The 27,610-nt window shown below is 41.5% G+C and overlaps 1 protein-coding gene across 4 annotated transcripts in view; it reads right to left on the bottom strand.

Annotated features, from left to right (window-relative positions):
- DYNC1I1 (dynein cytoplasmic 1 intermediate chain 1) overlaps window positions 1-27,610 on the bottom strand; it is a 290,036-nt gene that overhangs the window by 237,075 nt on the left and 25,351 nt on the right. For 2 of the 4 annotated variants that reach the window (XM_084784778.1, XM_084784776.1), the window contains exons 2-4: window positions 23,666-23,782; window positions 13,979-14,093; window positions 11,227-11,284 (exon numbers count right to left, since the gene is read on the bottom strand). In XM_084784778.1, the coding sequence (XP_084640904.1) occupies window positions 11,227-11,284; window positions 13,979-14,093; window positions 23,666-23,773 (281 nt within the window). In that variant the 5' untranslated portion in view covers window positions 23,774-23,782. Of the gene's footprint in view, window positions 1-11,226; window positions 11,318-13,978; window positions 14,094-23,665; window positions 23,783-27,610 lie in introns of all 4 variants that reach the window. The other 2 variants (XM_084784777.1, XM_084784775.1) reach the window with 1 other exon arrangement.

A 27,610-nucleotide genomic window follows, 5' to 3' on the forward strand; every position in this document is an offset into this window, starting at 1 on the left:
AGAAATTACCACATATAATTATGACGTTAGTCTCATGTCTCAGTTTTTCGGGAAAGCTTGTTGAATGTGTGTAAGGCACAGAAAATTTTTGATCAGGGCATTGATTTACTTATTCATGACCATCTGTTGAGGTCCTAAAATATGGAATACCGTGGTAAAGGAGTAAAAAGCTTCAAGCAAACCACTGTTTGTTGCAGGGTGATAGAATGTACACAAATGGCTTCTTAGGATAAGGTAGGACTAAAACATGATATGCCAATGATATTGCAGGTGTACAGTGGGCTACAGGAATTGCATTTAAGGTGAAATTTAAATAAGGGAAATTATACGTATGAGTATTCATACCTAATTATATACTGATAACATATGCCAAGAAGAAAACAATTCCCATTGATTGTGCAGGGCTTAGCACAGTTTAAAATTTCCATTAATATTAGACAATAACTAAACAAACATCATTAAAGGTATTAAAGATAATAGCACTTATAAGGTTCCCTTCCCTAAGTGATTTCGCTGCATGGCTGCTCAGGCTGTGAACTAGGCCACCTCGGTCCTTTGGGAACCAGAAAAGGACACAGTCTCTCTCCTTGGAGCTTAGAGATCCTATTTGACTTCACTGTTGAATGCTAGAGTAGGATTTGGACATATGCTCACTGTTGCCAGTGCCTATTTTATTGGACATAGTTGCTTAGTTATTGTGTAGGCCATGTTTACTTTAGCTGCCAACTAACCAATCTATCATGAGAAGGGTAACTTCTAAGCCAAGCAACCATACAAACCCAACTGTCCTCTTGTCTTGAATAATAGCTTCCTTTGAAGCCAGATGGCCAGCAGAGAGTTTGAATTTAACAGAGGGGAAGTGGGATATTTAAACATTGTAGCCTCCCCTGGCTTTTCTCCAAAGCATTTTCATCTGTAACCACCACCGCTGCTCATATCTCTCCCACAGCTCTGCCATCTCTAAGCTGTAAGCAGGCCAATCTGACTCTTTCTCATAGTACCCCTCCCTCCACCCTCCCTCCCTCCCTCCCTCCCTCCCTCCCTCCCTCCCTCCCTCCCTCTTCTCTCTCCCTCCTTCTCTTCCTTCTCCTCCTTCTCCAGTTCTTTTAATAAACTAAGTCAATCAGATTTCTGTCCAAGATTCCTGCCTGGGAAACCATCCTGGTTTTGTTTACTTGCTTTAACGCCATGCGTTTGTCTGTTCTGGTCGTTTGTAGATGTCTTCTTAGATTAACTTTCTGAGGACCCACGAGGAACCATCCCAAGGGACCTGTGGTTTGCTTAGATAATGAAAAATGAGCAACTCCTTACCTACTCTGTACTGAAGGACGTTGTGGTCCCATGCTCCCACATTTGGGTGGGCAGTTATAGATATACCAATTAAGACCATATGTATCAGCTTTGGTTAAAATACTAGGCATAGAAGCCTCTCATGTCGTGTACAATAATTACTTAGTCAAGCCCGAGTGTGCCAGATACACTCTAGTCCTAAAAAGCCTACCATGTAACAGTTTGCAATTAGAAGTCCATTTTGTTTTTTCTATATGTATCTTTTGAAAAAAAAAAATCTTCAATACATCAATGGTTTAGTAAAAACCTAGCAGAACTTCAAATCTTATAAATCCTTTACTAATTTCAAGCTCTAACTCCTGAGAAGATTCTTTCTTCTACGGTCTCACTTCATCTACTCACTTTCAGCTTATCAGAGAGAGATTAAATATTAAAAAATAATAAGCCTTGGAAGTACATCTTCAGTGGGAAAGACATGCTATCTGGTTGCATGTGCATAGTCCTCTGGGTAACACTTTCTTCCTGCTCAGTTCTTACCAAGTATGATGGTGTCTGTTTTTTCATCCTTATTAAACACCAGAGTAGAAAGCCCTACAAAAATTTCCCGCAAAGCCATGTTTGCTCTTACCCTTTCCAGGTTTTGGCTAATAAGAAAATGTAGCTAAGAGCTGTCACTTGTGATGTTGACATCCAGCACAGCTGAGCCATTGTCACATTGCTGTTGACATTTAAATCAGTATAGTTTTTAAAAAAGCAATATGCTAATAAGCATTAAGAGCCATAAGTGAATTACCACCACCACCACCACCATCCCCCGCTGAGACACACACACACACATACACACACACACACACACACACACACACACACACACACACACACACACGTTTGATTTCAAGAAACTCACTCTGTAAGTAAAACAGCATCAGAAAAAGAAAAAGAAGAAGATGATGGTGATGATAACGGCAGTGATTGCAATGACAGATTCTGGGTCATCAAACCTCATGCTCAACTTCTGTTGCTCAGCCTTAATGTCTCCTCTTTTCTTCCCATACTGGGAAGTGCTGGCCAATCGGGACTACAGCATCTCTCTTTTCACAGCTGTGTCTTGCCTTAGGTCACTGTCATTGCATGACCCTCACATCCTCATCACCTTTGAACTCCAAATTCCACCTTTTCAAATGTGCTTTGGATGTATCTGTGGAAAAACCTACCCCTCCTTACCCCATCTGTCTGTCTTTATTTACCCCTGTGCCCCCCCCAACAGCCCTAACTTAGACTTGCAGCTTTTCTCTATCTGATCAGCAATTTCCAAATGTGTAGTCAGATCTGGAAAACATAAAAATGCTGCCTCCCAGGCCTCATCTCAGACCTGTGCCCTAGGTGGATTGAGTGACACAGGGCTCCGTGTGGGAACTACTGACCTAAACTAGCCTCCTAAAGCCTGATACCTCTCTTCTGTTTAATTCAGACTCTATGTCCTATCTATCTGAATGTCTCCTTCAAGCTCAACATTTCCAAAACCTGTGTGCAAGGCTCAGCTCAAAATACATTTGTCTGTAATAACACTGCTCAGAAACACTTTGTATTTCTATGAGATGTGAATTAGAGAAGTGCCTTGGTCGTTTGCTGATTCTCTTGGTAAGTATTCACTCCAGCTGACCTTAGTTGCAGCCCTGTTACACCAGCAGGTTATAGAGCAGGACCAAATGCTCTGAGCCCAGAAACTGAATTTCTGTCTTATTTCTGAAAGACAATCCTCACCTTGCTCTTCAGTTCCTGTAACAACAGCCAGAACGTTGTCTGAAGTAGCATCCGCCTTCAATCAACTTGGACAGTATGCTTGTCCCTCTCTGGACCACAGCTGCCTTGCCTTTAGTTGTGTCTTCATCTTTACACCTACACCCGTCCTCCACAAACCTCATCCAGATTTATGTATGCTACACACACACACACACACACACACACACACACACACACACACACACACACACACACATTAAAAATTACAACACCACCTCATTAAGTGGCTTCATTAAATCTATTAGCAGGAGGCTCTCTCTAAGAAAGAGTTAATTTTGTGTTTCCTGAAGATCTGGCCAAGGGTCTTAGAGACCATGAAGTCTCAACCATTCATTGGCAGAGGCGATGAATGAATGAGCCAGCCGATGCTTAGACCTGCCTTTCTTGTAGACGGGTCTGAAGTGTGATGGTAAACTTGTTCTAAATGAATAGTTTTGATTTTCTTCATTAAAAGAAGGAATTAGAGCATGCCTTCCTCACTTTCAAAATACCCACCAGAGCATTTTTTCTGAGTGATGCAGCATGTTTTTGCCTTTTATTTTTGTTATGAGTGCATACTGTTTTTATTGTGACATTTTCATGTGTATAGTGCATTTTGATCACACTCACCCCCTTTCTTGCTCCCTTCCAGCTCCTGATAACCTCCTTTCTTTTCACACCTAGTCACCCTGTTACATTCCTCCCTCTCTGTGTGACCCAATATATTAAGTAATTCAACTATGTATGATGCCAGTATATGCTCTCAGAAGATATTTCAGATTCACTTCCACACTGAAGAAGGACAACCCATCATTAAAGGGCTGGCTATGTTGCTATTTTGGGTTGAGGAGCAAAAGATGTCCTCATCTTCTCGGCCCTAAGGAATTTCAGCAAATCCCTGTAACTGAAACCCAGGTTTCCGTGTACTTCTTCTCTCCAAGATAGAGAAACAGGTCAAGGGCAAGACACAGAGTCCTCCCATATACCAAAATTGTTCTGAACTCTGGGGCCACATGTCTTCACTAGCTCCAAATCAGACAACGAAGAGTTTAGGCTAATGTGAGCATGGTGCCTAGCATAAAAATCTTTAGTCAATGTTTTACACAGATACCTTATTTTTTAAAATGCCATTTCTAAAAGCAAAACACGAAATAATTAAGGGCCTTTTAAAATCCATCATTTCACTCAATCTGTCACAGTCATTAAAATGATGTCTGTTAAGGATGGTATTTAGATAACGAGTTAATGTTTTACTTCTCCATCCCAATTATTTCCTTATTTGGGACTGATAATGATAGATAAGGCTTTCCTTATTTTTTATTATTTTCTTAGAAACCAACTTGGAACATTGCAATATATGTTTCCATTAGACTCATTTGGAAAGTCCTCTTTTTTTTCTGTGTACAAATCCCTTCCCTGGTACCTGGTCCCTAATGCAAGGCTCCAGTGAAGCCACTGGGACGTCCATCTGAGCTGGACTCAAAGGAAATGAAGAATTGCCATCATAGCGCAATTCCGTGCTCTCTCCAGCCTCACACAGAAGCCTGCTGCCAAGCAAGTGGCTTCTCTGGAAGGAGGCACAGCATCCACGGCCAAAACAGATGCTTGATTTGTAAGTAGTACCAGACTAGAGGCACAGTATACTCTGCCTGGAGCCAGAGCCATAGGCGGGCAAAATCTTAACCGATCAATTAATGTACTATATAAGGAGAAAAGAAATCCTCTATCACAATCCTCGCTGCCAAAGAGAGTGACTTTTTAAAAGGCTTACATTTTATTTTTTTAATTACATGTGTGTTTATCCTTGTGTGGGTATGTGCATGTGAGTGCAGGTGCCCTCAGAGGCGAAAAGAAGGCATTAGATCCCTTGGAACTGGATATGCCTGCCATGGATACTGGGAACTGAACCCAAGTGAGCCATCTCTCATGTTCCAATGATACTGAATTTTAATCTGCTTTAAAGCAGTGTCCAGATTCTCTGACATCCAATGAACAGACAGCATCCTGCGAAATCTTCTTCAAATGATGATAATGTATGAATGTTTGAATAAACATAATGTGATGTTATTACTCAATTTCTCATAGTTCTTATTCTGTTACTTTTCATCCTTATTGACGCTTAAGACCTTCTTCCCTTTGGTTTCTAATTTGCCAGCTTGGGATGACAGTGACAATGTGTTGTTCATCAACAGTCGGTCAAAAGTCTCTAAGTCTTATGTAACTCCAGAGAGTCCTGGAGAGCCTGATTGTGGATAAGAGATAAAGTCCTGGAGGTGGTTTGTCAGGTGTTGAGGTCCATAAGTTTTCTTTCTCTAAGGCCACTCAGAGAACAAAGTGGTGTCCACATGCCGTCAGCACAAGAGGCCCACAACCAATTCCTGTAAGGCACTCGAATTTGCTCAGATGAGAGCTCTCTGGATGGGAGACCAGGGAAGTGCAGACTAAGCACTCTATGGCAGGCTAACGTTCCAGAGCAGAACTCTGTTCTTGTTTCTGGAGTCTAATCTGAAAGGTATGAGGGTTTGGAAGCCAGCCACACTCTCATGCTTCCCTTGGGAACTCTGCTCCCTGCTAAATGCCTCAGCAGTCATTTCTCTGTGCTGCATTTGGGGTCACCTGGGGAGACCCTCAGCTTCTTAGACAACAAAGGTTGGTAAGTGGGAGGACAGGCATCAGATCCAAGTACTAGGGGAGCTGCTGGAGGTAATTAGGGAAATCAGAAGGTGATATTGATATTAATGAAAAATTGAAGTAGTAAAATCAGATACTTTGACTAGAAAAGTAGGACATTCAGGCACTATGAATTGTATCTAATGTCATAGATATGATATCAAAGAATATATAACAGGGTGCTCACCTTTGGTGGTAGGACAATGATGTTTTAATGTATTTATTTTCACTTGCTTATGCTTTATAATTATATTAAATACACAAGCAATATCTCAATAGTGATTTTTAAAAATATCGGGTAGCTGGAAAGATGGTTCAGTGAGAAAAGTTCCTGACACACAAAACTTGGGGACCCCAGCAACCCATGAAAACGAATGTGCAGCTCACCTCTGCAACAAGTGCTTGGGCTGAGGCACAGACACAGGTGGCGCACTGCATCTCATTGGCGGGCCAGCCTACAGAACTGATGGCCCGGGTTGTCTCAAGCAATGGGGTAGAGAGCGGCTGAGGAGGACATCTGACATAAACCTCTGGCCTCCATACACACATTCAAGTTCACATGTGCAACTGTAACAACCAGCAAGAACGCACTGATAAAAACACACTCACCCAAAGATAAATAAATGAAAATGAAAAGTTTTAATAAAATGTTTGGTGGGATGACATATTCCTATTTACTGGAAAATAGAACTTGATGATAAGACCAGAGTGGTCAACAGACAAACAAACAAACCAAACCAAAAGAAAACAAAACAAAAAACCCCAATTAATTCTTATCATTTTGTATGCCATTTATGAGTAGCAAACATCACAAAGCTTTTTTTTCTGACTACAAAATACTATTGTGCTGATGTACCAGAAAATATTATTGTTACAAGAGAAGATCATACGATGTGCAATTGTTTTATGAGATGTTCATGTATGTAACCATTTTGAAAAGTTCTTTTGTGGTTCAATCTTAAGATTCCAGTGAACTCTGTGAGAGCAATGCACATTCTGTATGCTGCAGGGCAGCGCAGCTGCAGCACAGGCTCTAGTTTTGAGAACTTTAAGATCCCACAGCAAAACAGGAGAAAGAGAATAAGCATGACGTCCCTATGAGCCAACCATGTAAATGAAAAGAACTGATATGGGCTGAATACTGCCATGTATGCAGATTCATTTCTGGCTCATGATTTGAAGGTGTATGAGCAAGGCTTGGGTATGTCTAGTAATGAAGACTTTAATCTAGCCTTGGCCTGGTGTTCACAGCTTCACATGATTACTTGGATGAAGACATCAGCACGCTTATCAGATTTGATAATGACATCTACATTCTTTGTGAGAAAAATTTAATAAGGTTGTTTTCCATTTGAAAAAAATAAATATGAATACATTTTTTAAAAGACCAAAAAAAGAAAAAGAAAAAGAAAAAGAAAGAAAGAAATAAAAAATAAAAAATAAAAACAAAAAAGAAAAAGGAAAACATCTAAATCAAACTATGAAAAAAGCAGATCATTACAACAACAATAATATCTAAAATTCATAATTACTATGCCATGCTTCTTCCTTCCAAGTTTTTTACCAACACTAATTTGCTACATTTTCAGCATAATCTTCTAAGGCACTTATATCAATTATTTGAGATAATATAGGTATAGTTATAGCTTTTGAAAACTCAAGTAAATCAGCTCAGGAAAAAAACAAAAAACCTACTACGTTATTTGTTAACTTGAGGAAATGGCCAGTGCTCACAATGCCTCGATGATGCCATTGATATAAAATTTGAAGTAATATTTAATTCATCAAGTCAAGAACAATTCCCAGGTGTTTACTACATGGATTCAAATTTAAAAGCAGTTCCCATTTTCAAGGAGCTTACTGTTTCCTAAGGGAGAAACTAACTCAAATACACAAGAGACATTCTTCTTCGAGGTTTGTGAAGTATCTTTTATTCTATTGTAGTGCATGCATAGAGGACATTTTTAGAGGATTCAGGTTAAATATTCTTTATCATATAGAGAAAACTGCTTAGTCTTGAAACCTAAGAATAGGGGTTTGGAATCTTTAAGCACCCCGTAACTATGTGCTGTAATAACTACACTTCCATTTTTTAATCTTTTTATACCCTGGAACACTCTTGCATTTTTAAGCAATAATAATCACTCATATCAGCATGTTCTATGCACTGTGTGTTATCCTAGCTGTGTAGACTAAGGCTTTGTATAAAAATATGTTTATAAGTAAAATTAATTTTTCAAATGCTTTATTAATATAGTTAATTTTTAAATTCTAAGAGCTTGTTATTTGTCCATTATGATTAACTTAGAAATAGTTGATTATACTAAGATCAATGGAAAAAGGAGGAAAACATCACAATAGAAATTGTGACTGAGAAATGGGCTATTAAGCCAAAATAAGTAATTGTAAAATGAATGATGACACTTTAAGTTTTAAAATATTTAATTCATACCAGTACAATTAGGAATTATTTTATATTTTTATTTAAATCATTTGTTCTCCTCAAAATGATTAAATGGGGTTTTTTTGGTTACAAATTTTCTGTTTATAATTCAGTATTTTAATAAGAGACATGAAGCATACCAACTTTCTGCTGGGTCTCAGAGGACATTTTTAGCTTGAGCTTTAAATCCTGGGAAAGGAGCAGAAGAACTTATGTGCACCTTGAGGTATGAACAGCTGTGTCAACTGGATTCTGAAATCTTTGGAAAGATTTCATATCCTAAGCAAATAGGCAAGCTTCTGTGTGCAGGAGGTAACTGCACCTCCCCAGGCTACAGGTCTGTGAGGTCATTAAAGACAATAGTAACTGTTTTCAAAAAGTCACTACTCCATGAGGAAAAAATACTTAAAATAGAATTCTAAATTTTGAAATATGACACTCTCCTATATTTTAACATTTTTTTATTAAAGCTAAAACATAAATCTGTCTGGAATTTTACATTCAAAACAAGGCCAAGGTGTCCCAAGATACTCTTAATTCATTCTTCTCAGACAAACTTCATGCACCGTTTTTTGCGGAAATGATTCTCTCCTCTCTCTCTCTCTCCCTCTCTCTCTCTCTCTCTCTCTCTCTCTCTCTCTCTCTCTCTCTCTCTCCCAATTTCCTTGCATTCCAATGAAAGCAGCCTTTAGCAGGGATTTGCTCTCTGGCTCCTAGCCACCTGCTCTCCTCAGAACTTGGCTATAATGGAAACTTGCTGGATTTTGACTCTGGCAGGAAGGAACTGCCTCCATCCTTTAAAACAATTCACTAGGTTTAAACACACAAGCACATGCGCACTCACGTGCACATGCATACATTCACACTCACACCCACACACACTCATATTTAAGAAGGAAAAGAAAATGAAAAAGGTGTCTTGTAAGGAGCAGTAATTGCTACTGTCCCCAGAGTGGTGACAACACAGGCCAGCTTTTTAAAGCAAGTTTTCCAAGAGGCTTGTCCACTGTGACATCAGTAATAGAATTTCACGCTGCCTACTGTGACCCTTGAAGCCGGGCAGAATGACACAGTCTCATCTTTGTACAGAAAGAGTCAAGTGTCATGAGACGATGCCAGTGGAGGCCTAAGGAATGTGACCACATTATGCCAGCTCTCAAATAAATGTTAAATCGTATCCAACTATGCTGTTATTACTGTCACCCCTCAAAGACCTTCTGAGGCATTCAGAGCAACAGATGACAGAGATGTGTGCTACCCCAAATCACAAGAGCAATTTGCTAAAATAACCAGATTTGCCCCCCTCCACAAAAGCCTTTCATTCTTCTAAAATTGAAAGCAGTGCCCACTGCTTCCAGAGGCCCGCCAGAACAGGGTGCTCCTGCCTGAGCTCACCACTGGGTGGTACCCCTGATGACATTCTGATCTCACTATTCATTTCTAAAAGAAAAATACAAGAGGAGAGAGCTCAGGCAGTTCTGCATGATTCTCAGGGTATTTTTTGTTTGGTGTGTGCGTGTGTGTGTGTGTGTGTGTGTGTGTGTGTAAGAGAGAGAGAGAGAGGGGGGGGGGAGAGGGAGAGGGAGAGGGAGAGGGAGAGGGAGAATGAGTAAGTGTGTGGTATGTGTGTATGTGAATGAGTGAGTGTGTAAGAGAGAGAGTGAGAGAATGAGTGCGTGTGTGGTATGTGTGTATGTGAATGAGTGAGTGAGTGTGTGTGTGAGTGTGTGTGTGTGTGAGAGAGAGAGAGAGAGAGAGAGAGAGAGAGAGAGAGAGAGAGAGAGAATGAGTGAGTGTGTGGTATGTGTGCAGTAAGTGTGTGTATGGGTGTGTATGTAAATGAGTGAGTGAGTGTGTGTGTGTGTGTGTATGTGTGTGTTTGAGCTAGCTTTGAACTCAGGACCCTTCTGCCTCACCTTCTCAAGTGTTTGGATTTAAGAACGTGCCTCCATGTTCCGCTTAACCACACTTTACCCAACCCAGTTGCCGTGGTCTCTATGAAAATAGTGTATACTTCCAGAAGAAAATGCGTATGAAAATTGATTGTCTGGAAAAACAAAAGTACAAAATTTGGTAATTCTTTCTCAGTTAAGAAAGTTGCTTGGGTACTTAGAAAGGTCATTGGGTAGGGAAAGGTCGAAAAGTGCACTGACAACCAAAAGGCTAATTTGTCATGAATATAGTATGGAGGATGGCTATTTCCTTTATTTGAAGCTTGATTCAAGTATTTTATCAGTTCCATACCCCCAAATCAAGAATCCCAGCTAGAGATCACATGCTGGCAGCCATAGGTCATAAGCTCATGTCTGCGTCTACTGAAAGTAGGTTCTGGCTTCTTGTAAAAAACTGGGAGATGCAGGAAAAAATTGGGTCTGTGTACAGGGCTCAAACACTTTGAACTAGGAGGAAGGCCATCAGCTATCTGGACAATTGGGTGCTTGCTGACCAGATGCTATAGCTTTTACTACACATTCACAGATATCACCTTCTCTGGGGCACCTGTGTATAGGAGTCCTGGAGAACACCCACAGCTACTGTGACTCTGTCATAGTGTCTTTCTTCTCTCCTGTCCCTTTACTTGTCAGATATCCCTTCAGTGGTCCAACTGGGGCATGTCTACACTCTGTGTCAGGAGCCTCTGAACACACAGAATAAAAGTTTGGTAACGGACTCCTCAATTAGAAGCTTAATAGTAATAGAAATTAATAGCAGCATTAGAAACCAAATCAAAACCAAACCATGGAAACTGGGTGTGTGTTCAATGGAACCTTGGTCCTTCCATGTTCCTTTAAGGCCTGAGCTAATGTAGATGCTTACATTTATTCAGGAAGATGAGCTGTCCTCAATGAGCCAACTCAAGGAAGAATTATATTGTTATGTCCAGTGGCCAAGAGAACCACTGTGTGGCTAAACATTGCAACTCAGCATGAACTAAACATGAATGAGGATGGGACAGGTGCATGCACATCCAATGCCACTTCAACAGTGTTCTCTTGTGAGACCAACATCCCACCATGGCCCTTTAAAAGGACAGTTCTTACCTTGTCAATGGCCCCAGGTCGCCCGAGTCTTGGCTTCCAGCTTCACTGGGGGTGCTCACTGATTTCGAAGAGGGAGACATAGGGGTTGGGACTAAATAATGAAAATAACAGGTATCCCATGTTAACAAATGCAGCGGCTGCACTGAAGAAGAGCAGTCAACAAATCAAACAAACGGGCCCAAAGTAAAGTGGGTGTATGGCCAGGAGAGATTGAGATGGGACAAGGAAAAAATAAAAATAAAAAGGAAAGAAAAGGAAGAGAGTTTAAGTGAATTTTTTTTTATATTTTGGAAAATGAAAGTCTGAAATGAATTTAGACAGGATTAACTTAGGGATTCCAAGGTCATGTCCACCTAACAGAGTAAAATGGAGAATCACAATAGTTATCTAGACAGTTCGACCTACATTTCATTGGTAGAAACTATCTAGATCATTCTAATTCTTCACTTTATTTTGTTAGTGTAGATGTGACCTATTTAGAAGATGAGGTGTCTATAAAACTTTTAACATTATGAAATGGATGTGCCTACATAATTTCAAATGCTCAAGAACAGTAAGATATCTGTTGAGCATCTAATTTAAAGAGAAATATATGCGCTCATGGTGTATAATAAACTTTGCAATAAGACTAAGTGACAGAGAGGATGGGTAAATTTTGAGCCCAGTAATTTAAAAATCTCCTTTAAAACAAAGGAAAATGCTAGCCTGCTTTATTTTTACATTTAATGAATGGTTTCATCCCACCCTACTCTCTACTTCATTTGGGAGTTGTTTTCCTTTGTCTCTGGCAGCCCTAGTCGACACTGACACATGAACAGAAGTAAACTGCCATCCTGAAGGCGGGAGAAGTAAAGATGCTCAAAGATCCAGGTCAGCTGATGATCTGAGCAAGGATAATAAAGGGAAAACAAAACAGTGGGAACGGAAATGCATTTTCTTTCTCCAACCTTCACATCTAAGCCAAGTGTCCTTCAGCCGCTAGCTGCACCAAACGGGCAAGATGGCTTCAGGCCAGGCAATTTAGGGGATTCATTTCACACACGCCAAGGAAGCCATGTGCAGAGGGAAACTTCAACACACGAAAACAGAATCCCGTTTGGTTTCAATCATGTGCAATTTTCTTTTATTTATTTAATAGAGTAAAGGGCTTAACAAGTTTTGTTTGTTCCTCCTACCCCCAAATCCTGTACCACAAATGACAAAATTGCCAAAAAGCTGGGCATTTTCATGTGGCTCTTCAATTAATTCCCTGATTACTGTTCATGCTAAGTCAGAGGGGAAGTTGGAGAGATGGATAAAAAAAATGAGCCCATTGGAAGGGATTCATGGGTAGATGAAAATGTAGCTATGGACTGGGGACACTTAAGTATATTGTTTTAAAATTTTAATCACCAGCGTTATGCAGCGTGAGGGATAATAGGATATTCCTCTACAGTGTTTAACTAGTGTTGACACAGCAACCACATTTCCAAATATTTCAAAGCAAAAATATAATTGATCCCTAGATGTCTAAATTACATCACATGTCAGTAAAGGTCAAAGAAGTTTGCCAACTTCTCAAAAAAGACCCAGTAGCCAAATCCCTTATAGATTACACCTCACATAATAAGAAGTTAAACAAAATCTAATTTTATGCAGCTTATTTTCGCAATAGACACATGATTTTACATGTAACAAAGCAAGATAAAATGAAATGCTTTCTAGTAGCATCTTTGATTCATGTTTATGCATTGAATCATATTTAGCAATACTTAATTTTCAGTTGGATATATTCTTATTCTTAATTATATTGATAGCAATAATTGTTTTATGTGGGAATTTTGTTTCTTAATTTAAGTAACTATGAGAATAAAAGAAATTTTATTTTAATATGTAATCCAGGAATTGAATTAAAAGATAAAACATTTAAAACAGCCCTGATATTATATTTATTCCTATTCATCACTTAAGTGGTTTTATTTTTAATATATTGAGTGTTATGTAGTTTTACAGGCACCCTCAGATTATTTTTAAATGTATGGACAAATAAATAAATAAATAAATAAAAAAGAAAACAGCCCATGAAAGATACACAAGCGAGTGGCGGAATAAGCTAATGCAAACTACCTATAACAAATAAAATAAATTCTTCAGTACCCACTCAGTGACAAAGGGGTTTCATGGACAATCAACCAGAAGTGAATGAGCTGGAAGAGGCGCTGCAGTGGAAACGTCAGCTCGCAATGAGCCCAAGCTATACGTGAGCCAAATAAACCTGTAGATTAGCGGCTAATTTCTGAAGTTTTCCCACTGAACACTCAATTTGAACCATGAGCCAATAGAGCTTACAGGATTTATAAGCAGATTAGCATTATCTATATAGGCAAAGAGAGGTTGGGATTCAGCAATAGAAACAATGAGCAATTTGATGCTTAAAAATCTCAAGATGTCTTCTATCTAGCCAATTAAGAAGTATAAATGAATCTGCTGGGGACACAACGGAACGTTGTGAGCATATAATCAGCCAGTATATCATTAGCAATTGCTGATGACTTTGTAAGCATCATTCCCATCTCCTTCCAGCCCTCTCAGTTCTTAAAAAAAAAAAAAAAAAAAAAAAAAAGCATGCAGCCAGGACATTAAGCCTCAGATTCTTTTAAAGCATATAAAACAATGATAAAAGCTAATATTGAAAAGCACAGTAACGCTGGACATGGTATATCTCCACAAGTTCTGCTTGAGGGGTCATAGTAAGGCAAGCGTGGTAAAGTACCTAGAGGGGGCTCCGGAGATATGCCGATGCTCTGCAGCAAAGCCTCGGTCTCTCGTCGTTTGCGATCTAGATCGGAGTCATCTTGAACCGGCTCTTTCTTCTGCTGCATATCTGCCTAAAATGTGATGCCAGCAAGGGAAGTTAGTGACGGTGCTAAATATAAAGCTTTCTTTGATGAAGTGGAAAACACCTGGAGCAAAGACCAGGCAAAGTGCCACGTAAGTATAATCATGTGTGAAGGATGAAAACCACACTAACTACTCATTTAATGACTGACAGGGCCTCTCTCTTTTTGGCTAAGGGCTTTCCCCACCTCTACTGTGTGGTATAAAATTTTTCCAAGCTAACCCAAAGGCATGTCCCACGAAAGTCTTCACTTACCAGGAGATTGGGATAGATGTGAGGACATCCTACTGAGACTCTAGGTAAGAGAAATATAGGAGATGGGGAAATAGAAGGACCCAGAGGGTTCTAGAAACCTACAAGTAAAACATCATGATGGGTGGATGGGGACCCAGCGGGGTCTGCTCAAACTATTGCACTAACCAAGGACAATACAACAGTAAACATCGAACCCCTACTCTGATCTACCCAATGGACAGGACATTCTCCAGAGTTATGTGGAGAGTGGCGACTGACTTTGACATGAACTCTGTTGCTCCATATTTGACCACCTCCCCTTGGTGGGGAGGCCTAGTGGCACTCAGAGAAAGAATAAGCAGGCTACCAAGATGAGACTTGATAGCCTATAACTATATAGTGGAAGAGGAGGTCCTCGGTCAGAGACCTAAGGGAGGGGAATAGAGTGAAAGTGGGAGGGAGGGAGGAATGGGAGGATACAAGTGATGGGATAACAACTTAGTTGTAATCTGCATAAATTAATAAGATTTTTTAAAAAGAAGAAGTAAAATAATCACAAAAAATTTTTCCAGGCTGGTAAGATGGGTTAGCAGGTAAGGGCACCTGTGTCCAAGTCTGACTACCCAAGTGAGTTCTAAAACCTGTATGGTGAGAAAAGAACCCACTTGTGTGTCACACAAGACACATGCACACAAAATAAAGAAAATACAATAGCTAGAAATGCAACAAACTTTCTCTCAGGGTAGAAGAACTGTCAAGGCAAACTATTTCTGAAAGTAAATCTTGTCTGTTTTAACTTCCAGTTTTCTTCTGGAACACTGGTTCTTGGTGAGCACCTAATAGTAATACTCATATTCCAGAAATAGAAATTTCTAGAATCTAGCTGAAAAGTAAAAAGCAAGGCTATTCATAGAAGCTGGTAACTATAAATTACACCTTTTGTATTGATAGTAGAAATGCATCATGGTAGAACCTAGGATAAAATCTTTTTTTCTTTTAACGAGATTCAGATTTTCACAGGCACCTTTAACATATTAAATCAAAGAAGAAAGTATTTTTCCAGGAAAACATAGTGTAACAAAAACAAAACAAAACTCTATTTAGTTTTATGCTTTCATGAATTATCTAAAATACAACTTGTGCGGGCCTCAAATCACATTGTATTCCTAGTTTGTGTTTTTATAGGATTGTGACAAACTAAAATGGTAGATCAAAGGACTTCAGTGTTTGTTACCTCTCATCCCTCTTTCTGGCCCTTTCTCTATCCTGCCCCCCTATTCCTTATTTCATTTAACAATTCACGTTCCATTAATCCACTGCATTGTCTCGCTTCTTTTGAAATGCCCCACCCCATGGCCCTTAACTAAGTTTTTGACCTCTATGGATATTCCAAATGAAATACATGTACAAAAAGATTCCAAGAATACAACCCCTTGTACTTTCTAGGTCTGAGTTACCTCACCCAGAATGATTTTTTTTTTAACTTCCATCTATTTGCCTGATAATTTCATGATTCCTTTTTTCTTAACAGTGGAATAATTTTCCATCATTTATAAATGTACCTCATTTCCATTATCCATTTATCAGTTGATAGACATATAGGATGTTTTGACTTCCTGGCTCCTGGGAACAGAACAACAGTGACCATGAATGAGCAAGTATCTCTGTAGTAGAATACAGAATCTTTGGGTTCTATGCCCAAGAATGGTAGAGCTGCATGGCATGGGAGATGTATTTCAGGCTTTCTGAGGAAGCTCTCCACTGATCATGCTCCTTCTTTCAAGGCTAAGAGATCACTGAAGAAGGGGGGATAGAGAGATGAGAAAGACACAGAAGTAATGGGTGGCTACAACGAAACACTGTTGTCCAGATGCAGCAGAGAAGTTTCACTTATGGATTCCTAGTGGTTATGACAACATGCACGAGATGTGGACAAGCTCAAGCAACAAAAACTACAGCATGGGACTGGAAGGGGGCATGAAGCCAGCCAACCTCTAGCCAAGGCGATATTGGCAGGTGAGAGCTGCAGGTAGAGGGAGTCCATTTTCTTTCAGAGTGTTGGTGCCTGGCATGGTGGCCATCCTCCAGTCAATGGCCACACACCCAAAATTATAGGCACAGCAAAAATTATAGAGTTAGTCAGTTAAAAAGAAAAGGGCATAGGTCTTGGAGGAAGGATAAATATGACAAAGATACATTGTATGGAATTCTTAACTGATTAAAATATTTTTTTAAAAGAAGATGAAGGGAGGTGAATTGTAACTTAAGGTATTTGCCCAAATCTGCACCAGGAGAATACGAGTGTATATCTGATTCCCCAGCATCCTTTATGAGCGCACAGAAGTGAAGGTATCGCCTATCAGACATCCTTTACTCTCCATTGGCATCGGGCATCCTAGGATGCACGTGCCTCAATGAGCATAATTTTGTGTACCTGAGACAGAAAGAATGCAGGGCAGTTTTGGCTTGCTCCAGACAGTATCCTACAAGTTGATTATAAGGCAAGTGTGCATCTGTACATGGCTCTGAGTTCAGCATCTCTATTCATATTTATCTTGGCCTTAAAAGTGCACGTTCATTTGTGCAGTCTGTGTGTCTTTAGGGAGGGAACTGTCATTTGGGATCTAAGCAGAGCTGAAGAGAGTCTCAGAAGACTTCAGTCTCTGCGCGTCACTCCACATTACTAAAGGGCAGTTCTGTCGCTGTGACGACACTGAAATGCATGAAGTGAATTCCAGTGTAAAATGTGCACAATGAGCCAAGACAGAGCTAAGAAAAAGATGCTGCTGAGTGAGGATTCACCTTCGACACAGTTAAAAGGACGGAGGTCAGAGAAGTGGAAAGATGCGGCAGAATGGACTTGCTTCAGCTGCTGTTGAAATACAGGTGAAAAAAAATGAAATCCATTTTAGTATGGTCACGTGGACTAGCATGGCAGTCCAGAGACATGCTTAGCCTCTCCCGAACTCTCAGTTTTACTGAGAGCAGCACAATTGTGCCATTCACCACAGGTGTTCATACCTGGATCTATTCTTGGGGTATAGTACATAATAAAAACGTGCTTGATGAATAAGTTAGTATCTGACATCGGCGGGCAGTATTTTATGCTCACAGAATTTCAGGTGAATGTATCTCTTAGGTTAGTTTCTTTCAGCCACACCTGATGTAGGGACCTCTTCCTTCACAGCACTCCTGTGAGAAGAAGATCTTTAGAAGTCTAGAAACCCAGAGCTCACCAAAGCCATTTCTGTCAACAAAAATGTGTTGAAGGAAGACAGTATTCACGGAAATGAGAGGCACTTGTGGAGCCTTCACAGAGTAAGTGAAAAGATCTGCCCTATCTTCCCCTTTAAATGAACTTGGGCATAGTAGACCAAACTTTCTGTCCTAGGCATACTGTGTGGAAAGGTACAGCTCTGATTTCTGGTTTGAGATTCATTCTTATTTTAAATGGTATGCCTTCAAGACATATAATAGAGGTCAAATAATGTGTCAACAGGAGCAACACACACTGTACCAAAAACAGTATCTCCAAGTTTTTTCCTCTGCACAGTGTGCATTCAACTGACTCTACAAGATTAAAAAAATTTTTTTTCACATTCATTGATTTTGGTGTATGGGCCTGCAGAGTGGGAACAGGTGTGGGCACGTGCCATGGCGTGTATGTAGAGGTCAGAGGAAAGCTTGCAGGAGTTGGTTTTCTCCTTCCACCAGGTAGAATCAGGAACTCAAACTCAGGTCAGCATGCTTGGTGGCAAGTGCACACACCTACTGAGCCATCTCCAAAGCCCACACTTTTACTATTTATTTATTTATTTATTTATTTATTTACTTACTTACTTACTTATTTATTTATGTGTCTGTGTTTGTGCATGTGTGTGCCTCTGCCTGAATGTCACTCAGCTTGAATGTAATAGTCAGAACCCAACTTTTGGAAGAGGAGTCTCTCCTTTTACATTATTGAGGCCGTGTCTCTCTGACTTTTCATACCATGCTGTGTACTTGAGGCGACCACAGCTGTTTTTGCAGGCAGCTTCCAGACTCTCTGTACTCAGGTTGCCGGGTTTGAGGGGCAAGTGCTTTTTTGCCTGGTGAGGCATGCCGCCAGCTCTGTTTTTGCCTTTCTTAATTCTTACTGAACAAATCAACACGCTGAATATATTAATGAGGATAAGTGTTCATCTAGGCTTACCCAAGCTTAGGCACGCGATCAGCGCCCAAAGCTGAGCACAGGAACTGTGCAGTTAGATAACCAGAGCTTATCAGAAACAAGCCGGCTGTCACTCAGCGCCTAAAACCAAACCAGGTATAATCTCTTCAAAGAGACGGACAAAGAGAATCTCACCGTCCTCTCCAGGAAGAACTACACAGAGTCCTGCTGTGTTTTAACAACTCACCATGGACTGAGTTGGCAATACTGATAATTAAAAACCCCAAAGTTACCTTTCCCAGAAAATGATATTTGCGTTTCTGAGGTATAATCACAGATGAGGCCCAGGGAGCATAACCAAAGGAAGACAACTTGCCAGCCGAGAGTTGTCAGTCACCTTTCAAAGAGAGTGGCACATTTATTAGGGGAAGAAGTGAAGACAGGGCTGAAAACCTCAATCTGTCCCAGCTTCCAGCAATTTAGCATAAGGCCGAGGTCAGACTAAAACTTCAGGGTGGCCCCATTAAGTTCAGCTCAGTGCACCAAAGCCAAGTTGTCATGAAACTGGGCCTGTGTCTTAGATGATGCCTACTATATTTATTTTAAAATCAGATTTCAGCCGTAATACCACAGCCAAGAAGGCAACTGGCATTCAAGGGAGCACAGAGTGAGTTTTCCACATTCAATTTTCTCCACTGTTAGAGATAATCTACCCAGGTGGTCCTAATTACCTCTTTACTCCAGAGTCATGGACAGGAAGCCACTCAGGTTAACACCAAGGGACACTCTCCTTCTTAATTCTGGATCTATTTGTTTCATTTAAAGTATGAACGAGGTTTACAAAAACTCAGACTTCAATTCTTAAGACAACTTCTAAGTCTTTTTAAACAACAGGAAAAAAATAGAACCCAGGGACTGTGATGATCATGTGTGTGCCACAGCATCATCTGCAGATCGCGATGGTCATGTGTGAGCCACAGCACCATCTGCAGACCGCGATGGTCATGTGTGAGCCACAGCACCATCTGCAGACCGCGATGGTCATGTGTGTGCCACAGCACCATCTGCAGACCGCGATGGTCATGTGTGTGCCACAGCACCATCTGCAGATTGCGATGGTCATGTGTGAGCCACAGCACCATCTGCAGACCGCGATGGTCATGTGTGAGCCACAGCACCATCTGCAGACCGCGATGGTCATGTGTGAGCCACAGCACCATCTGCAGACCGCGATGGTCATGTGTGAGCCACAGCACCATCTGCAGACCGCGATGGTCATGTGTGAGCCACAGCACCATCTGCAGACCGCGATGGTCATGTGTGAGCCACAGCACCATCTGCAGACCTCGATGGTCATGTGTGAGCCACAGCACCATCTGCAGATCGCGATGGTCATGTGTGAGCCACAGCACCAGCACCATCATGGCAGGCTACAGGGGAGGAAGCTTGGACACTGTGGAAACATAACGGGGCTAAGGTTCTGAGTTAGGACCAGGTGGCAGGATCTTTCTAAAGCTAGAGACAAAAAAAGAGCTACTCCCACACATGGAGCTTATTTCTTCATTTGTAAAAAGATAACAACCAATTAGTTACATATTTCTTTCCCGTATAAAGTGCTGTAACCGCTGAGCTAAAGGGATGGCTCACAGTGAAGATTACCTGCTGCATTAGCAGACAGGCCCCACATCCAGTGGCCCACACACACCTGTAAATCCAGCTCCAGGGGAGATTCTACATAACTGGTGTCTATAGGAAGTCACTCTCAAATGCGCATATGCACAATTATAAATAAATGTATATGTACATATATATATATATATATATATATATATATATATATATATATATATATATATATACATACATACATCTTATGGGGCCCTTCATCCACTCATCACTGGTCTCAGAAGCACAATAAGAACTGTTCCTCCATCTGGGTGTGGTTGTGCACACCCTTAATCCCAGAATTTGTGTAGCAGACGCAGATGGATCTCTGTGAGTTCGGGGCCAGCCTAGTCTACAAAGTAAATCCAGGACAGCCAAGGCTACACAGAGAAACCCTGTCTCCAAAATCAAAACAAAAACAAAAACACAGAAACAAAAACAAAACAACAACAAAGAACTGTTTCTCACTGTGGTGGTTAGTCCTGGTGGAGCTTATAAAATCTCCTAGGCATTTCTAGGCATGCCTGTGAGGGTGTGGCCAGAGAGAAAAACCTACGCTGACAGGGTGTAGCACTGACGCACGACTGACAGCTGTTCCAAGCTGAGTAAAATGGAGAACAGAGGTGTGGTGCCAGCACTCGCCTCTCTCTGCCTGACTGTGGACACAGTGCCACAAGCTGCCTTGTGCTCTTGTCATCACAACTGACGCAGCTCTTGCTGCCACGCCTTTGCCTTAACTGAGCCAGAACAGCCCCATCGTCCTTACGTTGCCTTTGTCAGGTCAGAGCAGTGAGCGGGATCATTGGGATTCCCTGGCCTATTGCTCCATGCTCTTCACCATCTTTTGGAATCTATGCACAGCTCTGTCAAGAAGGCAAGTTCCAAGAGGCCTTCACTTCAGTGAAGGGCAGGACCACGGTTTTGAGCCACATTCAATATAAAAGCCCCTGTCTGTAACCAGGCTTAATACCGTCTGTCTGCTCAGAACAAACGGGGCCATTCCTGTTTGCAAAGGATATTTAAACAGAAACTGCTGAGATGGCTCAGTGGGCATAATGGTTCTAATGAGATGTCACCCATACTGTCAGGCTTAATACTTGGTCACCAGTTGAAGACACTGTTTGGAGAGGCTTAAGCCTATGGTCTTGTTGGGGGAGATGTGTCACTAAAGGCAGGCTTGGAGGTTTCAAAAACCTCCGCTATCCCAAGTTCACGCTGCCTGGTTCCTGCTGGATATGAGCTTGTGCGCTCTCAGATTCTCCTGTTTCCCTCCCCATGACCCTTGATGGTAATGAGTCTTATCTCTCTGAAAACATAAGCCCCCAGTAAACGCTGGTATAAGTAGACTATTATCTTAAGTTCAATCACTGGGGCCCACACGATGGGAGGACTGAATGAGCCCCACACATTTGCTGTAGCACACACATGCCCTACAATCATTCCCTCACCAAATAAACAAATGCATGTGTTTTAAAGAGATGCTTAAAGGACACAAAGAGAAGAACCTCTTGAGGGATGATAGACCACGAGGAGAGGATGCTCAGAGGCAGGGCAGACTGTAAATTCCACAGTATAGCCAGTGCCACTCAGAACTGAGCCCTGATTTGGATCTTCGAATGGAACATGGTGGGAGTGTAGCACTCTGAATTGTCACTGTGACTTTGAGCTGCCCTGTCAGCTAAGAAATGAAGAGAGTAAGGCCTTCTGTAATTTGAATTCCAGAGGCATGAGGAGGCCAAAAACACCAGCTGCCTCCCGGGCACCCAGAGCTCTCTTGGCTATGCAGAAGGCGAGGACTTGATGTAGCAAAACTGCTTGGTGTACCATTAAAAAAAAAAAAAAAAAAAAAAAAAGCTAGCCTCGATCTGCTTGTTGGCCTACGATTCTCTTAAAATGTGAAAAATGGAAAAGATGGAGCAGACAGCTAATTTGGAGCCAGATTTCCTATATCACATCATGCTTCATAGTAATTCCACAGAATTCAAGTTGGATATTAGAATGTCAGTTTAAAAGGAAACCCATTATTAGCAAGGAATAGCAGGTGCTTTAAAGATACAGTAACTGTTGACATCTGAAAGAAGGGAAACATAATCACATAATGCTTCTCTGGGACTTCCCGTAGAAAGGGATAGCCGTTCCTTGTCATGTCTCACCTCAATTTCACCCACAACCTGCATACATAACAGCAAAGATCTCCCAGAGAAAACCATTATGTAGAATATCAACGACAAATACACTATCACATCAATCAAAGTCCCGGAGGGACGGGAGAAGCCACAAGGCTAAGATGCAACTGCAATTATGCTTTTCTTTGTGGAAAAATAATAAATATTGTAAATCTGCTATTTTACTCTTGTAAATTTGGAGAAGGAAGCAGCACTCATTTAGATCACGAGGCATCAAAGTATCTTTTCTTTTTCTTGGAAACAAAACAAAACAAAACCTTGCTGTGTGGGGAGCAGTTCCAGCTTCTCTTAACGCAGGGTAATCACGCTGTACAAAGTTTTTTCTTTAGAAAACTACTCACAATATCTTTGTCCTCTACTTTTTGTGCATCAAAGTGGGCTATTTATAAACTGTTGCAACAAATTGGAGAATGAAAAAATTAAATAAATCACTTCTTGGATTGAAATTGGAGAAGAAGACGTGACAGGCTGACTCCTGAGTTTACCAGGAGAGAAGGTGCCTTGCCTCTGGGTCCATGCTGCTTGGTGACATGAAGAAGAGTAGCTGAAAGTCTCTAAAAAAAACCCGCTTCTGTCAGAACACCTAACACTGCGCTCTGCCCCGCCCATCCGCTGTCCTACCTGACTCCTGCCTGAACAAGCCGAAGCTTCTTATTGACCCTGGGAGATGCACACTGTGCAAGAATCTCCAGAAGTCCGCTGGCACTGTTTTCTAATTTGTCTTCTAAAATGTTTGTACTGGTAGTTTTTGCAAGAATAAGTAAATAAAGGGAAAGAGTTTGTTTGTTTTCTTTCTTTCTTTCTTAAAACTAACACAGGTATGAACTATATCCTAGGTTCCAGACAGTGGGAGAGAAGGTCGTCTTTTTTTGTTATTATTATTATTATTATTTATTCAGATTACATCCCGATTGTTATCTGCTGACTTATATCTTCCATCCCCACAAAGCTCATCTTAATCTTAGAAGTTCCGTTAAAAAATTAATCATCGTTCCCAAAGTAAGGATAGGAGAACACGGCCCGGAAAGAATAAAGAATATCCATTAGCAGAGGGATCCCAGACCACTTTTAGAGTTCTAGTCAAACCTGGGGTGAACCTGCGCCCGGGGACCTTTGAGCCATGTACCATCCATTGCTCAGGTAACTCCTGACAGCACTTACCAGGCGGAAACTACTTCCTCTTCAGATTGTACCGATATGGTCACACATTTTATTCAAATTCCATGAGACTTCTCAAAAGAGCGTCCTGTTTGCCCATGGAACTGGTTCCTCAGACACCAGAGATCCCGCCCCCCAACCCCCACAACAACCGGATGCCAGCCTCACCTCTTTCTTTTTCCTCTCCTCTTCCTTCCGCTTCTTCTCCTCTCTTATCTGTGCTAAGCGCTGCTTTTTGCGCTCTAGCTCGGCTTTTAGGTCGCTCTTGTCAGACATGTTTGCTTCCTTGGAGAAAAGGAGAGAGAGAGAGAGAAAGTGAGACTATGTAAGTAACCTTATTTGCATTGTCGTTGTGAAATCAGTCAAAAGGAAGCACAGCTTACAACTGTGACTTTTGGGCAATAATGGGTAGTATTATTTAGTCTGTGTTGCAGAACAGAGAAAGAACTTTTCTTTAACTCTATGTGATTCTTTTCCTATTATGTATCGATAAATGACTAAAGAAATTTGTTGTTGTCATCTGGGTTGAAAAAGAATAGCAACTCACTCCCAGGGAGTAAATGCGTATTCTGTACAAGTTTCTCCACAGATAAACAAAAGGCGAGAGTGGGGATCAAAAAGGAATCACCATGAAGACTTCGAGTTTAGATGCTAATGGAGCAATTCATCTCCACACTGCACAAAGAAAATAGGCTGTCAGAACACAGAGTGTGCCCTGCTCAGATGCCTATGCACTGGATAAACAGGCCTCCATGGAGCTTAGGGAAATTTCATTTTGGCCTAACGTTACACACATCTCAGAAGACAGCTGCTGAAAACCCAACAGACTCATCTTTTTTTCCCCCCTGTAAACTCCTCCCCAAACTGTCAGACTTAATTTCATCTCCCAAATAACACTATTTCTATGAACTTTCATTTGCATACTGAATGTAACATTCCTTATTTTGGCACCGATTTCATTCAAAGTAAATGATGCTGATGTACACAAGAGATAGAAGTTAATCCTGTGTTGAATTCTTAGGAAAATTTATCCAGATAAGGTTTAATTTTATCACTTTGAAAAATCACTCATTTTATATGGATGATTATTTCTGCCTGCATGCACATATGTGTACCACATACATTCTTTGAGTCTGCAGAGGCCCAAAGAGGGTGTTGGGTTCCGTGGACCTAAAGTCACAGGTGGTTGTGAGCCATATGGGTGCTGGGATTTGAACCTGCATCCTCTGCGATAGCAGCAAATGTCCTGACTGCTAAGCCATCTCTTCAGCCCTGAGATTTAAACCTTAATATTGTCATGGCAATGTTCACGATAATGGGGCCAACATCATCTTCGAATACAAGAAGTTTAGAGAAGACCGACATCAGTTACCAATGATCGCATACACTTCATCTGGAAAGAAGGAGGAAACCCATAGAAATGGCGGCTGTCCAGCCACTCCATGGTGGAACCTAAATTCAAGCTTACATGTGCTATGATGCCCTACACATACCCATGCCCTGAAGTGTAGGCTCAAAGTAATGCACACCAAAACAGACAAATAAATAGCAAAGATCTCGCGGCAGCGGGGGTGGGGTGGGGGGTGGGGAGGGTGGGGGGGTGGGGGGATGGGGGGGTTGGGGGGTGAGGGGGAATTGACCCAGGTGAGCATAGTGGAGTTAGTAGGACTTGGACTGGATACCTTGAAGCATCAGGACCTCATATGTCAAGGGAAGATTTGGATGTGCAAAGACAGAAATGCAAAAAAAAAAAAAAAAAAAAAAAAAAAAGAAAGAAAAAAAAAGAAAAGGAGAAGCCTGGAGGGTGTGTACAAGAGAAGTCAGGAATCCAGACAAAGAAATATAAACTTCAGTTGAAGTGTGTAAGTGTGGAGAGGCAATGGCAAAGCCTTGGAGAAACAGAAAAATAACTAATATTTGATATAGTGAAAGATAGCCAATCACGGCAGTTTTATGAGATGGATAGGGACAAAGTAAAAATGGAATGTGCTCAAACCAATTCTTGTCCCTGCCTGTATGACAACAGGAGTAGATGCTAGAAACTAGGCGAGCTACTGGGAGGCTGGTGCCAGCATCGCTCTGATCCCTGCACCTGCACTGGGAAGGAAGTCCAATTAGGGGCAGCAGTTGAGTTACGTGGCTTGCACAGCCAGAGCATGGAGTCCATGACTAACTGTGGGCCAGCTCGGTCTTATGCAGCCCACCGCAGCTGCAAGGTTCAATCACAAGAATTAGCTAGTCTCCCCAGCAAGGCACAAGGGTAAGGAGGCAGCACAGAACAGCCAGGCAGACAGGTATGTCTGATGACAGGTATTACTACTTAGCACTCTAAGGCATAAATGAAGACCACTAAGACAACCTCCCCCCTCAAAAAAAAAAAACACTTCAGAGACTTAAAAAGAAAGTGAATTAAACAGACAAGTGTGTAAGCTTAGCTTTCTAACTGTAGTGGAGCCACACTGAGGACGGACACTGCTAGAGAGGGCCTGACAGCTTATTGATTATTGGATCCATTCCAAACTAGACACTTAGCACCAACTCCCGGAGGAATAAGAAATCTCAATAGAATGCCCCATAAAGGCCTTGGCAAGTACATAGTTTGGAAAAATGAATGGGCTTTCACACATCGTGTGCTGCCTTACACGTTGGCTTAAAGGCAGTGTCAGCACTGACCTCTACAAGGGTCTCCCAGGGGCTTTGTCAGCCCCACCCTCTGTATCTCCTTGCACATCAAACTGGAAGCAGGAGGGACACAAAACTTGAGGTAGGTGAGTCAAAGAGCCCTGTGGTGAGTATGACACCCTTAGGCCAAATCATACGAGTGAGAGCCACCTTGCTAACAAATGCTCACATCACACACTTGAAAAGCTGGTCTTTTTCACTTTGCAGATGGCAAGAGGTTGGGAAGCCAGATCATACATACCTCTGAGGATATTTCCAGACTTATCCCTGTCAAATCATAGCAGATCATCCCACCCATTATCCAACTCGTGGCTTGCCTCCACTGGGCGTAGGGCCAGCTGCAATGAAGTCTACTCAATCCCATCCATTCTGGTGTCAATCCATGTGCCCCTGGCACCTGCTCTGATCTCTGTGGCAGAGTTCCGTAATCTCAGCTCCTTTCACATTAGTGTCTCTCGTGCTGCGCTCTTTCACTTGCGTCCATTGTGAAATCCACCATTCCACATTTCTCAGCCTCCCACATCCGCTCTCATACCCCAGATCTTCTGGTCTCGATACCATGGAGCTCATGCCTACCTCACCTTTTCTACCCAATGACACCTACTCCAAAACAGACAGTGTAAAGTTCAAACCATCTAGTTCATTTGCTCTGGATTCCAAATACCAATCAACACCAGTCTATGGACTCAGTTTTTATCATTTTCACTTCTGTTTGTTTATGGTCAAGGCAAACTGCCATGCCCTTGACCTCAATTAATGCACTGATGTAAGCAAAGAGCTCAGCAGTGCCTGACAGATATTAAACACTCACAGGACTTTGTTTCTCTTCTGCCAGCACTCTTGCACCTCCTCCCCTGAGTTGGATAGTTTATGTCAACTTGACACAATCTAAAGTCATTTGAGAGGAGGGAACCTCAATTAAGAAAAAAATGCCTTCATAAGCTCAGGCAGTAGGCAACCTTGTAGGAGATTTTCTTATTTAGTAATCAATGAGGGATGGCCCAACTAATCATGGGTGGTGTCATTCCTAGGCAGGTGGTCCAGGGTTCTATAAGAAATCAGGTTGAGCAAGCCACGAGGAGCAAGTCAGGAAGCAGCATCCCTCCATGGCTTCTGCATCAGCTCCTGCCCCCAGGTTCCTCAGCTGTTACTTTGACCATGGGGTGTTATCCCAGCAACAATCCCTCAAACTAAGACATCCACTTCTCTTTATTTGTATTATTATTATCAATCATTACTAGTGTTGCTTTCCATGCCAATCCTAGCCTACATCACTGGTTGCACTACAACTCATCATTCAGAGCTCCCAACAATCATTTAGAAAGTGTTGCTAGGAGAACACCCACCACAGCTATAGCATAATACTGACTTAATATCAGAAGCCCAAGGGTCAGGAAAGTCAATCCATGTGCCTGACAGTCTAAGTCCCTT

Source organism: Acomys minous, assembly GCF_964271855.1.
Source record: "Acomys minous genome assembly, chromosome: 6".
Classification (NCBI taxonomy): domain Eukaryota; kingdom Metazoa; phylum Chordata; class Mammalia; order Rodentia; family Muridae; genus Acomys; species Acomys minous.